General features: G+C 38.0%; 1 protein-coding gene across 1 annotated transcript in view; it reads right to left on the reverse strand.

Annotated features, from left to right (window-relative positions):
• RIMS2 (regulating synaptic membrane exocytosis 2) overlaps positions 1-15,859 on the reverse strand; it is a 788,551-nt gene that overhangs the window by 130,824 nt on the left and 641,868 nt on the right. Inside the window, exon 24 of the mRNA XM_054018206.1 lies at positions 10,322-10,422. Coding sequence (XP_053874181.1) covers positions 10,322-10,422 — 101 coding nt within the window. The remainder of the gene's footprint in view (positions 1-10,321; positions 10,423-15,859) is intronic.

The following is a 15,859-nucleotide window of genomic DNA, read 5'->3' on the forward strand; positions in this document are numbered from 1 at the left end:
AAATGTGATTTACCATTCCAAACAAAAAAGATTTCAGGATGACAAACAAAACTCCTAATTCCAAAAAATGTCTAAAATACTGAACACAAAGAACATTAATATAATTTGTTTTCAACATTTAACAGAGTTTTAAGTAGAAAAATATAATTTTAATTTTTTGCTTATGAGTGAATCTCTGTTGAACTACAGAACAAAGGTAATGTAGATATGACTATTTGATAGATGTTTTTTCCTAACATGGTTTACATGGGGACAAGTTCTTTGTTTTCAATGTATGTTTCAAAAAGATTTTAGATGAAAAATCATATATACTCCAAGATAAGGAAAAAAGGGGAGAAGATTCTTCTGACTAAGATGTGGGAAATTTCTTTTTTGCCAGAGTTTTAATTTTAATTTTGAGTATTACTTATAATCTATATTGATTAATTATTACTTAATTATGAGGGAAGATTGACTCCAAAGTAAATTTCACTTTACACACTTGGAATTCTGCTAATGGAATTAAGTTTGTTTCAATAATCTAACCATTTCAAAATCTAATTTATAAAAAGATTTATATCTCATGAATAGGCATTAATGATGATACTGTAACAGCTCTGTACATCTGTAAATATGCTTGGGGATGAGAAAAAGAAGATCTCTCTGGGAATTTTTTGTGTGTGATAATTATTACCTCCCTCTACAACTGGGGACTTTCAGCATGACTTGTGAAGTATTCTTATTCTTCTGGTTCTCCTCATTGGGCCAAATCTGCTCCCACTAAAGTCAATGGAAAAACTATGTTTCACTTCAATAGGAGCAGGATGGTGCTCTTTCTGATGTACTATTATCTAGCAATAAATTAATACAGTTTTTTAAAAAGTGAAACTTTCTTTCCCCCAGGCCGATAATGCAGGCAGGCAAGAAGTGCTGTATTTCACATCTCATGTTTTAATGGTGTTCTCAATACAAGTGCTGTTAGGGGGAGAAAAGTTTTTTTTTTTTTTTTTTGAAGGAAAGAGCTATGTGGAACAGGGCTCCTAGGCCTGATCCTGCTTCCATTGACTTCAGTAATGCAGCATCTGGATCCAATGGAACAAAAGCAATATATGACTATTTTCATTATTGGTTAGCTCTGTTACATGGTCAAGTTAATTCTACACATGCATTGGTTTCAATAAACATGCTAAAAGTCAGAATAATAGTCACTAGGATTAACTGTAATAAATATACATATATAGGATAGTCCAACATGTGAGATAAACGTGGAGGGCTTTGGAAAATCTGATGCAATTCCACAGCTTAAATTCTTGTATAACAGATGGCAAAGATTTGTAGAAAACTATAAAATCTGCTCTTTGGAAAGAGCCTAGAAATGGCCAGACTCCCACTGATTTCAATGGAAGCAGAATTTCTGCACAGAAAATCAACTTCATTGTATTTTATGTTATTTTTACCTTAAATGAGGCCTGTTTTTTATAAAATTAATCAATCACCCATGATAAAACTATTACATATGATCCACTATTGTAGTCAAACTGTCTTTTGTGAACCAGCATGCTGGTGGCCCAATTCTGCCCTTTCTTAAATCAGGAGTAACTCTACTGAAGTCAGTGTAGTTACACAGCGGTAAAACTGATGTATATGAGAAGAAAAAGACCACGGTATTACTTGTTGTTAATGTAACTGTATGCATAATTCTATACACATGTATAAGTAAAATATGCCTCACAACACTTTCTTGGCATAACATATCTAGATTTGGGGCTAAAATCTCAGCTGCACCTAAGAGCTGCTCTAACTTGCCCCAGCTTGCCCCAAGCTCCCGAGTGGCTATTATGCCAGTAAGCACTGCAGAGTACTGTGTACTCTGGCTCTGACATCCCAGGGCAAGGGGAAGGGAGTAAGAAGCTGGCACAGAACCAGCTATACCAGCTTTGCACCAGATGAGGATTCCCCCCACATCCTCTGCTACCTTATTTGGACAGCTGTAGAGTCCTTTTTGAACCACCTGGCAGGGGCCAAACATCCTGGTCCTTCACTTTCAATCCCACACACTTTGGCATATTCCATGTAATCACTGAACAATGACTTCACACCCTACATTTTATACTTTTGCTCACATGGATTAATGCCTGATTTGACATTTTCAAATGGAAAAAAACGACTGGATTCAGGCAAATATGTTTCTGGTTTATCTAGTAGTTTGGGAATACACTCAGCAATAGCTTTGCCATTGCTGACCTTCATCAGATGTCCATAATTTTCTTTCTCCGTCTGTTCTGGCTGTCACAGAAACTAATTAGTACTAAAAGTCTCTGGACTGGATACCCAACATTCATGTTCCCTTTCTTGACATGTTCACCCCTCCATCAATTAAATTAACTCATTAAACTGTTAATTTACTAACTGTTTTATGAGTGTTTCACTTCAGCACTCAGATATTTATCTAAATTATACCCAGCTAATTCTATTCCTGGCTTTTCCCAGGTTTTATTAATACATATAGGGCACCATTTTATTAACAATAAGAAACATAACTGTGGTTTTTCTGTGCCTTAGACAAGTGAAACAAGTTACTTCAACAGTGCTATTTTATGTAATGATAGCAAATTATTTGTATATAACACTTGATATCGCAAAGAATTTTACAGATTAAACTAACATATAAACTATATAGAGAGATCATTTACTTCACCATGACAATATAGCCAGCTCTGATCTAAAATACACTAATAGTCAATCAGTTCATAACAACAGAATAGCTTTGGACACAAAATGAAGGTATTATATTTAATGAAAATTGTGAGAAGAAATCAGGTAGGCAGAGTATGATTGCCCTTGTTGGAACTTGGCTAGGCCAATAGCATTAACACCCTTATCTTTTCTGATCATTAGTAGGGCTGATTGAAATTTTCAACTAAAACTGGCTTTCGATGGGAAATTGGGTTTTTGACTAAACAACATTTTCCATGGAAAACATCTGCATAATATTTAACAGTATCCTCACTAAGCCTATAATACAGGAAACACAAAATAAAAAGGAGTGGAAGCAAAATAAATAAACAGCACAATACCAGAATTTGAACTTCAGCAGTGAAGAAGAAACTATAGCTAATCAGATAAGTGCCACAGATACAACATAAATGCTTATCTCATAATTTGGATTTCAACAATCCCAGAAGAAAAACTAAAGTTATTGATGGAAAATAAACAATCATATTAGATTGCATTTTTATCCAAACACATTTGATTAATATTGTAAAAACTGATGATGGCCTTGGATATAATACATCAATGGAAGGAGATAAATTTCCCAAACCATCTTCATCATCATCATCTTGCCCTTGAAACTCAAATCTAGAATTCTGAAAAATGCTTCACATCATGTAAATCTTGAAAATTACATGTTTGGGTCCTTCCACATTAAACAAGATTTAGCAGGAAACAGATCTGCAATATCAGCGCCCTTTATTGTTTATAATAAGTATTCTTGACTGGAAGTTTGCATGCCATAAACGACACCAGAAAAGGGATGAATCCATTTCTAGAAGTATAATTTTTTGCTTTATTGATGTTATCACATGCCATTTATCATCAACCAATTAAAAGTCCTAATATATATCAAGAATCAAAACAGTTGTGTTGGGTACCTTTAGTGCTCACAGAGTTGATGGGGACATAGGAATTGCCACACTGGATCAGAGCCATGGTGCCACACTAGTCCAGTACCATGCCTGACAGTGGGTAGCACCAGATACTTCACAGGAAGTTACAAGAAACCTTGTAATGGACATTTACCAAATAGCCTACTCTTGGGGAAAGTTCCTTCCTAATCCTAATTAGTGGTTGGCTTATGTTCTGAAGCATAGGGGTTTATTATATCCCTTCTAAACATACTCCATACAATGTAACTGTGGATGTTCTCGTTCATCTAAATGTCTAATCTTATTATGAATCCTACTAGAAATGTAGCTTCCCTGTAGCTATGAGTTCCACAGGATAATTAAGTGTTGTGTTATCAGTGTCAATTTTTTCCTCTCAATTATTCTTCAATGTACCACTGTGTGGCTCCATTTTAATCATTTAGCCCTTTCAATCTCAGGCCGTATACTTAGACGTTTACTCCTTAAGTCTGGAATTTTAAAAGGAGTCTAAGGACTTACATGTTTACATGGTGCCGTAGTCTGCATTAACATCCGGGGCATTAACTGGCCCTTGTTATCCTGCTGGAGTATATTAAAAGTTCCCTAGTGTGTGTTTGAAATGGGAATACATTAATAGGCACTAGGGAACATTAGTGCACGTCAGCAGGGTCCATAAGGGCAAGTTAGTGTGCGACATGCTGGCGTAGACTAATATTTAAACCTCACTAGTGTGGTCTAGCACAGTGTGTAGACAAGCCCCTAAGGGAGATACATTTCCAAATTGCATTGAAATCATTGGAATTTGGTGCCTAACTCCCTTAGGAGCCCTTAGGGTGACCAACTGTCCCAATTTTATAGGGACAGTCCCAATATTTGGGGCTTTTTTTTTATATGGGCTCCTATTACCCCCCACCCCCATCCCGATTTTTCACACTTGCTATCTGATCACCCTACGTGCCCTTGAAAATCCCAGCCTAACATTTTAGGTTCTGTTTTGGATATTTATAACTGGATCTAACAGTTAGTCAGGAGCTGTGAGAGACAATTATAGATGCAAAGAGGCAGAACCTCAGCTCGTGTAAATTTTCATTGCTCCAAGGAAGACCAGCTGAGGATCTGCCCCAGAATTCCTGACAGCCTGGAGGACTGAGCCCACACATCTGCAGAAGGTGCTACCAATCCCTGGAACACAGGCCACAAATCACCAATTTTTGGTATGTGGTGATGGGAGCAAGGGTCTTAAACTACTCCTTTGATTGACAGGTTTCAGAGTAGTAGCCGTGTTAGTCTGTATCAGCAAAAACAATGAGGAGTAATTGTGGCACCTTAGAGACTAACAAATTTATTTGGGCATAAGCTTTAGTGGTCTAAGATAATGAAGTGGGTCTTAGCCCACGAAAGCTTATGTCCAAATAAATTTATTAGTCTCTAAGGTGCCACAAGTACTCCCTCTCCCCTCCAGTTCTGAGGGCTTAAAGGCAAAGAATGTTTTCAATACTCTAATGGTAGTTTCTGTGGTTCTTATGGCTGCCATTTGTAAGATATGCAAAATATTGAACAACAAAGAGAGGTGACAAACTCTTCTCTAGTACAGCAGTTAATCAAATGTTTTAATAGATTGTAAAGGGTACAAATCAGAAGGGCAGCACAGACAAAAGCATCATTGAAGCATAAGCATAGATAAGAACAACATTTCCAGGGAGTGGGATGAAAGAATAAATTGTGGCCAGAGTGGCAGCTAAAGAGAACCAGTAATGTGCATGCGCGCTCACACACCCACACACCCCGTAACTCTGTCCCTCACTGAATGTTCACTCAAAGGAAAGTATCTCCTGCCGAAGGACTAACTCCACCTCTTGAACACTTAGGCGTTCCAAGGAAGTATTTTGTCCACAATTTAACTTGGCTTGACCCAGTTACCTTATAAATTCTAATGGGAACACAAAGTAAATATGGCCTTAGCTTTTTTACTACCTTTCTCCCAAATCAAATACAGCAAATTCCTGGTTATACATGTATTTTGCACCCAATATTTGGCAACTGTGATACTCGGATTGTCATTACGGATTAAATGGAATTACAGTATCATACAAAAATATATACATCAGTTATATCATCAATTTAATAAAAGATTGTTCTCTATACTATGAATTTGAGTTCCATGAACACGAAGAATTTTTCCTCCTTTCTTTCCTCCTATTTTGAATCCAGCCTCTTCTTTCTCAATAATAACAAAAGTTTATTCTCTTTTGTTATAGAATGCCTCAATGGCCCCATCTTGACCTTTCCCTCTTCTCCATTTACCTTCTCTTCTACTGCTTCAAAACACTATAGTCCTCTTTCTAGGTAACAAGTCCTTGTGATAGAGTATACTGGACCTAGGAATACTCTAAGGGAAAATACCTTAAACCACATACGCATTGCAGAGATCTGGTATAGCCACTGGCTGTTATCTTGGAAGATAATTGTTGGAATACTTGTGTGGAACTGTGGTACTCTTCCACAATACCAACGTTCTTACTGAGCCACTAAGATCAAAACCACCATCAACCACCTTGGTGCAGATCCATCAGATTACCAGTGGAAGTAGAACGTGGTAGTTAGTGGGGAGACATCCATTTGATGGAGAAATACTGGGACTGCTAAGACTATAGTTAAGCTCCATTAAACCCCATCAAATACTCCCAGCATGTGAAATCCAGGTTAAAGTTGCTAGTGTAAAAGCATTTGCTCTACCTACAGCACAGATTTCATTAGACTAGTGTAAAAGCATTTGCTCTACCTACAGCACAGATTTCATTAGACCCAAGAACAGTCAGGGCTGCTGGTTGTAGGTGTATTGTCAGATATTCCACAGTCTTTGCATTTGAGGAATGATTTTATGGCTTTAAAGGCAGAAAGGGTGAATCAGACCTTCTCAGTTAGCTCCAGATCTACAAGAGACTGTGTTAGCCAAAATTCAAATAGAGTAGCTCACAGGAAGCAGTGGGAGGTGTATCCCCCCTGCCAGTATCCAAGAGAAATCAAGTTACCTTCCCAGTATATGCAAACCAGTATCTGAGGAGGGTGTGTATGTGGTGTGTGTATGACAGACAGCATCCTACTCCAGGGGAGTGAGGAAACCTAATGATTTGAAGGGAAATTCTATGAGTCCTGTAGCACAGGCCAGGGAAATAAGCTCTCTGCCTACCCTGAACAGGGGACCAGAGGCAGTACAGAGCATGGTTACTCATATGTCTAATCCTTTTTGGAATTCTACTAAGCATTTTACTTCAATACTATCTTGTGGTAGTAAGTTTCACAATTTCAGGATAACTACACTTGTATTTCCTCCTCCGTGGTCCCTCAAGGGCAACCACTTAAAGGTTTCCAGCTCCCAGCCATCACTTCTCCTGGGCAGAGCCCCACGTCTCACTCCCTTTTACACTGTCACATCCCCAGCCAGCTGGTCTGCCTAGAAAGTTAGCTCCTGTGCTTTGGTTTCTTTCTCAGGGCTATGACCAATATATTGCCAGCAGTTACCACAGGAGCTCCTTCTCAGCAAGCACATTTATTCTTAAGGAAAAAAGCGTTAGAGAGAAAGCATATAAAATAATAAAAGACCCTGCATGCCTGCTAAAAAGCATGCCAGAGGTCACCCTTTACTCTAACATAAGGCTCCAACAATACTGAAGATAGATAGATAGATAGATAGATAGATAGATAGATAGATAGATAGATAGATAGATAGATAGATAGATAGATAGATAGAGTCTGCACTAACACCAGCTAAAAGAAAATTTTATAAAGAAAAGTCAAAAAGTCAACTTCATACTTAAGCCAACAGCTAAGAACCTGGGGTTAGGAAAAATCTTCTTCCACAGACTTAATATTGCATAATTATCTATTTGGGGGGGCGGGGTTGTAGCTTCCTCTGAAGCATCTGGTACTGGCAGCTGTCAGAGATGGAACAATACTAGATAGACCATTGGTCTAATTCAATATGGCTAGTCCTGTTGTTGTCGGTACACCTTTCCACTTCCTTAGCAATGATAATTGGAGGGTTATTTTCCCCCAGCAAATAGTAATTATGTTTACTTCCACCAAAAGAAAAAAATAGAATGGAGATACAACAGAATATTCCACCTGCTAAACTCCACTTGCATGCCGTCTCCAGCTTAGTTAAAGAAACTTGTTCTCAGGTGAGAGGCTGCAATAAACAAATTGTCTTCCCAGAAAATGGCACACTTGACTTTATGGTAGCTGACAAATTTAGAAAATCAAAGCCATTTGCAATAGCTATAGACCAGGAGTTTTCAGTTAGTATCTGACATACCCAGATCAGTTCATTAATATAAAAGATACTTGGTAAAACCCAGGTATATTATATGTATTTATTAATTTTCCTCTCTCTATGTAATATTAATATTTAATTAAGAAATACTGAACCAACAGGGAAATGGTGAGAAAGTGAAGACTGAACTCTTTTGGTATGACTTTATGAGATCTTAGGGATTCTATGAGATTCTATTGATGCACACTCAGTGAAGTTTGTGAATGTGCTACTGCCTGTCTTCCTGGGCTAACTGGTAAGGCAAATCATTCCCTTTCCAATGGTAAAAAGTGGAGCCTGGCAGGGAGATAAATCTGACAGTATACTTCTAGAGACAGTTTGCATAATTAAGAAGTGATTATTTTCAAAAATCAATCCTATATCAGACTTCCCATCCTCAATGCAGGAGGATAACGGTGAAGATAAAACTCATATACAGGGGGAGACAGCAGAAATGATGAGGCACAGAGAGAGAGCAGGGTCAAGGGGAGGAAGTGTTTCTTTGAACTACTGTGTTCTATATGGTTTCCTTTGAAAAACACTTTTGAGAGCCTAATGATGCACCCTTCTGCACATGTAGTCCCAATGCTGTCTTATGGAGTCAGGAACTACTCAGTGTGACTAAAGGGGACAGAATCAAACAGTGAGGGAGCAACTGAATTGGCTGAATAACTGAAGATCTATTTATATATTCACAATCCTTATATGGTACATAGAATCATAGCAGTTATTTATGGGGAAATCTGGTTACAGCACCAAGTCCATTCCTGTACAAGAAAAGATAATGCCCTTCAAGAAAGGATATAACTGATCAATGTAAGAGTGATGGTTCCATATAAAATAAACATGAAAACATTTCCTGACCCAACCCCCCTTATAAATGTTATTACATTACATATTAAGTACTATGAGTGAACACATCCTTTCAGTCATACAATACATCTACTCGTCTAAATGTTCAGAGCATAACAATATAGTGTGCCCTTTGTTCCAATGAATTCTAAATCTTTTCAGTAATAGACTTTTCCATTTTATCTAGGACTTCTCATGGGGCCTTCATGTAATACTCCCACAATATCATGTACATTTTTTACTATGAGGAATTACGTTATTAGAAAGCAATTCAATAAATTAACCTGAATTTTCTACAAAACTAATAGCACTTAATACAATTAATGGCTTCTTTATTTTCATATATTAAATAATGTAGTTTTACCTTATCTTCCCCATTGAGCAATGAACTACACAATTAACATAAAATGTCTGCAACAGAGTTCTTCTCCTCAGCAAGATTTTATGTCTAAGAAGTCTTATGTTTACCATTTACAGTCTCAAATCGATTTTTCAGGTCTCAGAGAGGTCACTTAATTATTTTGTGGAATTATATAATGGAATTTTAAAATAATCAAGATATTTTCAATTCAGTTAACATATAATAGATGACATGACCCAGTTTCAGATAATAGGAAATTTGGATCATAAATTTAGAACTGCATTGCTACATGGCCAACCTGATTACTTGCAAATTGCGATAATTAAGTTGGAATCTTGTGTACTGATTTGACTAGGAAGGTTATCTATCCAATGGCTAAACTTTCACTACCAGAATAAATAAAAATTATTATGTCTGTGCTGTAGAAGTCTTTAGAAAGCCAAGAAAAAAATAAAAAAAACAGTTTGGATGGTTATATGACTATTCGCTCCACAGCATGGAATCCTGGCACACGTTTTAGTGGATCTCATTCTGAATTAGGACTCTAGGTACTTCCTGATGCCTTGTCTACACTACAGGGGAAATTAGATCTGAGCTATGCAATTTGAGTTACATGAATAGCATGGATCTACTTACCATGGGGTCCACACTACGCGATGTCGACAGGAGACGCTCTCCTGTCGACTCCCCCTACTCTTCTCGATCTGGTGGAGTACAGGAGTCGACAGGAGAGTGATCTGTGGTCGATTTAGCGGGAAGACCCGCTAAATTGACTGCTGATGCATCGATCGCCGCTCGTTGATCCCCTGGTAAGTGTAGACAAGCACTGAGTCTATTGTTCCCTTTTTATCTTTTCTAAACTTGGATCTTAATTGCTCATTCCACTGGACAACTAAATGCTCATTTCTCACTTTTTGAAGTAGATGAACGCTACGTTTGATCTATTAACTCCTATATCTTAAATTTTAGTAATCAAGAATGTTCTATATTAGAGAGGTTTGAATGGTTGCTGCACTTATTTCAATTACTTTGCAACAGACATGCAAGAACCCCTTAGTGAAACAAAAAAGCCCACCCTATGCAAGGTTCATTTGTCTACATCACCCTAAAAGGATATCAAATGTTTTAGATTAGCATATTTTGCTGCTTTTCAAAACAAAACTCCCTTGCCTTAGAATGATAATCTTGCTCCAGCCTGGAGTCTGATCCTGCTGCCTGTTTGTACTTGCTTATTTTCATTTGACGATTTCTTTCTTCTACATCCATACCACCTGTCAAATAAAAATAAATAAATAAATAAATAATCAATTAATTTTCGATCCTGAGTTTAAAGTGGTGCTCATACAATTTCTAACAGAAGGGATACAATCTGACTTTTGCTTAAATTACTGTATCTGTATTTCCAGGTAAATTAAAAACATTTCAAAATTATCCTTTTGTGGAAAACCTGGGAGAAAAGCCATAATTGCAAGAAATAGTAATAAAGAATAAAGTATTTTAACAGTACCTTGGCAAATATTTTATTCTCCACAGTTAATATTAAGAAAACTTTCAAATTAGGAGAGATTGTAAATGGAATAGAATGTCTCACTGAAGAATTTATTGCTGCTACAGGAGAAATCAAGACTTTTATTTAAAGAAAATAAGCAGTAATGCAAAGGCAACATGTTTATTTCCAAAGGAGATATTGATCTTGTGATATGTTCTATTATGGTGATTTTAGCTCTTTTATATGAAATGACTGATTTTAGTTTCTATCAGTAAATAAGGATCACTGGAAATAATCTGATTGATTGGCATTACTTTGATTTACCATAATTTAATATGTCTGTAACAATTTTTTAAAAATAATTTTGGAAAGAAATGCTAACAAGCTGCTGTATCACTGTGTAATGCTGTATCGTTGTTGCTGTATCACTCTATAATGACATCCAGCTTCAAGAGTGATTTCAGGATTTCATTCTACAGGACTACAGGAGACTAAGCACATAGTTAGCCTCAGTCTGGGAAAAGGATGCTTGCTATGTCACTCAGGCAGCAGCCCTTTTCAGCCAATCTGCAGTGGCTGAAAGTATGAATAGTGCCAAAAGAAAGTACCAAAACAAATGCATGAGAGAGAACACGGGAGGTGGAAGGTAGCAACCCTCAAAGAAAATGGTGGGCAAATGTCCAAGCAAAAACGCCATCTCTCCAATCAAGCAAAATATAGATACTGTATTTTCTGGCGTATAAGACTACTTTTTAACCCAGGAAAATCTTCTCAAAAGTCGGGGGTCGTCTTATACGCCGGGTGTCGTCTTATAGGGCGGGTGCTGAAACTTCCGAGCCAGACTGGAAAATCTGCGGTCGCCGCATATGGTGGGGGGAGCTCAAAAACGGCCGCGGCCGCATCCCCGCCCGATGACGAGGTGAGGGGGCGCCTCACCGGGAAGGTGTAAGTGAAGGGCGGAGCAAGCTGCAGGCGTCCGGGACGCCCGGGGTATGGAAAAAAGAGCTAGAGCGGCGCTGTGCCCAGAAAAACACGCCTCTTTCACCCGTCTGGCCCGCCCTTGTATCCTATTACCGTACCTCCTTCTCTGCCTCTCAGATCTCGCTCCTGAGGACTGCAGTGAAGCGGCGCAGGCGCGCATGTGCGAGATCTGAGAGGCAGAGAAGGAGGTAATAGGATACAAGGGCGGGCCAGACGGGTGAAAGAGGCGTGTTTGCGCTACCGCTCTGATAGTCTTGGAGACAGGGAGGGCTGGGCAGGCAGGGAGAGCTGACCAATCCAAGCAGGCTTTGTATACAACAACCAGCCAATCGCTTGCCGTGATTGGCTGGTTGTTGTATACTGGGTACCACATACAGTACAGCACCAGTATCTGTACCTGTTCATACAGTATAGCACCAGTACATACAGTACAGTATACAAATGTCCAACAGTCAAAACCCCATCATGGCTCCACCAGCAAGAAGAAAGAAATATGAAGCCAGTTTCAAACTTAAAGTTGTAAACTTTGCCATGGAACATAATAACTGCGCTGCTGCAAGACAATATGGAGTAACAGAAAAGATGGTTCGGGACTGGAAAGCAAATGAAAAAGCATTAAAGAGTATGCCAATGGGTAAGTGTGCATTAAGAAGAGGCACTCCACATTGGCCAGAACTCGAAAAACATGTAGCAGACATGGTGAATGAGCATCGCCAAAACGGTTATGTAGTGACACGAAATAAAATACATTTGTTTGCACTTCAGTGGGCCAAATCTAACCCAGATCACAGCAACAGATTTAAGGCCACTGTATCCTGGTGTACTAGATTCATGGGAAGGCATAATATGGTACTGAGGCAAAAGATGAAAATTGCCCCAAAATTGGAAATATGGATGAAACTCCAATGAATTTTGATATGGTTGGAAATAAAACTGTCCATCAAAAAGGTGAAAAAACAATTTTAATTAAAACAACAGGACATGAGAAGTCCAGTTTTACAGTGGTACTAGGATGCACAGCTGATGGCGCCAAACTGAGACCAATGATTATTTTTAAAAGAAAAACAATGCCGAAATTCAAGTTCCCTGTTGGTTGTTTTGTACATGTGAATGAAAAAGGCTGGATGGATGAAGAAGGGGTAAAGCTATGGCTTGATAATGTATGGAGCAGGCGACCAGGTGGACTTATTCAAAAATGTAGTCTACTGGTGTGGGATATGTTCAGTGCTCATTTAACTCCCAGCACCAAGCAAATGCTTGCAAGACTAAACACAGATGCGGCAGTTATTCCTGCAGGATTGACATCGTTGGTACAGCCACTGGATGTGTGCCTAAACAAGCCATTTAAAGATCGCATTCAAGAACAGTGGAATGAATGGATGGTTATCGGTGAAAAGTCATTCACAAAAGGAGGAAACATGCGTGCTCCACAGTTGGATGTTTTGTGCAAGTTTGTCATAAAAGCCTGGAATGATATTGATGCAGAAACAGTAATCAAGTCTTTCAAGAAGTGTGGCATATCAAATTCATTAGATGGTATGGAGGACGACTACTTGTGGCAAGATGAAGAGGAAGCCGAAGCTGAGACCACACCATCTGATACGGAATTCTATCCATACGATGACTGCCTTACAAATGTATCACAAGATGTCATTGATGTACTTATGATATCAGATGACGAACAGGAGGATTTTGAAGGCTTTTAAAGGGAAACTGTCACGCCAGCAAAACCTGTAAAAATACCGTAGCTTGCAGTTATGATGGGCGTTGCTAACTCGCCAGGGACTTGCCCGGCACTTGCTCTCTCTCTCTTGTTTGTTATCTTCCTCCTATCATCATCAGTTCCAGTTTGGTTGACAGCTTAGAAAACAAACAGCATGGCAGCTCCCATGGGTTTATTGTCTTATCCTTCCTTTCAGCTTTAGAGTGAATTAGGAAAAGTTTAATCCACTTGCACTGTTTTATGTTTACATGTTTGATGACAAACAGCCTTATGTTTATAAGTGACAGTTTTCCTGCTAAGTACCTGCATGTCATAAGCATTTGAATTAAAATTACCATATTGAAATCAAATCTGTTTTTTTAATTTTTTTTGGTGTGCGTTGGAAGAGGGGTAGTCTTATACGGCGAGTATATCCCAAACTCTATATTTTAACTGGAAAAGTTGGGGGTCGTCTTATACCCCCAGTCGTCTTATACGCCGGAAAATACGGTATGTACTGTGTATATAAATGGTCTGATTCTCCTCCCACTTATTCTGACGTAAATCAGGAATAACTCCATTGCAGTCAATGGAGTTACACCAATGTAAACAAAAAGAAGGGAGTGGAGAATCAGGCCCAAAGTTTCTAGCTGAAGCAATGTAACTAACAGCATTACTTTTCATACATTATTGTGACTAAGTCACATTAGATTTGACTGACAAACTTCACATACTATACATTTTTCCGAGGAAGATGAAGATTTGCAAAGGAAAATTTAATTTGTGAATGGAATCTGCTGTGTATTCAGCATTGTTGAAAATCTGCCCATTTATTTAGGCACCTAAATACAGGATTGGGGGGAACCTAACTTTATTTCCCCCGTCCCACTGAAGTCACACACAAACCCTAAACATGGGTCTTAAGGAGAAATCTAAGTGGCAAAACAGGTCCATGTGCAGGCCCTCTGAACTATACTTTGAATATCCTCTAGCGATAGTTCTACTGATGCCACTGCTTGGTACAAGAGAGGCCTGTTGACTACAAAACCTGCAACAGGAAATTGTGGGTGAGGAAGGGTGTGGAAAATAAAAAATAAATGTAATGTCCTATCAGCAGCATGCCCTTATGGTCTCTGCTTTTCCTTAAAAAAATCTAAAATGACCTAAACAAAAACAGCCCATCCCAAATACTAATTCTTGGAATGAAAATCAATGGGGGAAATGAATGAACAAGAAGAAAATGCAGGGATAGAGGCAGCTAATAATAAAGCATACAGTGAAAAACCCTAAAAGAAGATAAATCTAATGTATCCCACAATGTTTAAATCAGCTACTATATAAACCTGAACCAATAGTTGGAAAGCATCAAGGGACCACACTGACTCTTCGGTAATTTTCTATTTAATTAAAGTGCTTTTGATAGTGATTAACTTTATTTTTCAATAATTATTTTATTTCCTACTTTGAAAAGGGAGATGCAAGCGCTTTGATTAATAGATTGAAAGACGGTTGAATTTCTTGATAGCTTCTAAAAAGCACAGCTAAATGCATCCTCACTTGGAATATTTTTCTTCTTTTCAATGACAGAAATACCACACCAGTGTTACTAAAGATGAATGAAAATACTCCAACCCCTAGTTTAAAAAAATATATTTCCATGAAAACAGAATATTTTGCAGATTAATCCATACTTTTTTGGTGTTTTTAATGAAAAGAGAAAGGGGTTAAGGGTAAAATATTAGCATTTTGGTTTTGCCCTATTATGAAATCATCATTTTTGTTAAACTTGGAAGAGTTTGCATTCTGTCATTCTTGCCATGAAAAGCTGAGGAAATTGTAAGAAATGGAGAAATATTACCTCTTGTATATAGAAAATCTCACAAATATTGAGAAATATCTCACAAAACAGAATGTCTGTTTTTATATATGAACACATGGCAAAGTGAAAGCTGATACTTTGCACAGCTCCAATTCTACCCCTCTCTACCGTGATACAGGTCTTGAACTTACAGCAAATATCAGCCATGTGCAGAGGCCTTCCTCAAGGCCCAGTACACTATTTAAGCCCTTTACTACAGTGACGGAAGAACCTCTTCTGTTGCTGCAGTACATATCTATACTGCAGTAATGTAGATGCAACTCCATGGCTATAGTGTTTCTAGTGTAGACATGTCCATATATAGCACCTTCTACAGAATCTCTGGGGTGAATGTCATTCCTAAATTATCCAAATAAGATTATCAATATAAACATATGTAAAAGGTTTTTGTTTTATTTTATATTCATATTTAGCCCAATTTATAGACTCACAGTTGATTTAATTATGCTGGGATACTTTCTGTTTATTGCAGAGAGAACTTTGCAGACCTACATTGTTTATAGATCCTCCCTTAAGTTTTAGCATTATTATTGAATTTTTGAATTCCTTCCTCCAAGAAATCTTCAACCCTACTAGTAAATCAATGAAAACTCTACAACTCCTATTTCCACTGCCCCTATTTCCAAATCACAGCTGGAGGGAAGATGGTGAGAATTG

This window comes from Malaclemys terrapin, chromosome 2 (genome assembly GCF_027887155.1).
Source record: "Malaclemys terrapin pileata isolate rMalTer1 chromosome 2, rMalTer1.hap1, whole genome shotgun sequence".
Lineage (NCBI taxonomy): Eukaryota > Metazoa > Chordata > Testudines > Emydidae > Malaclemys > Malaclemys terrapin.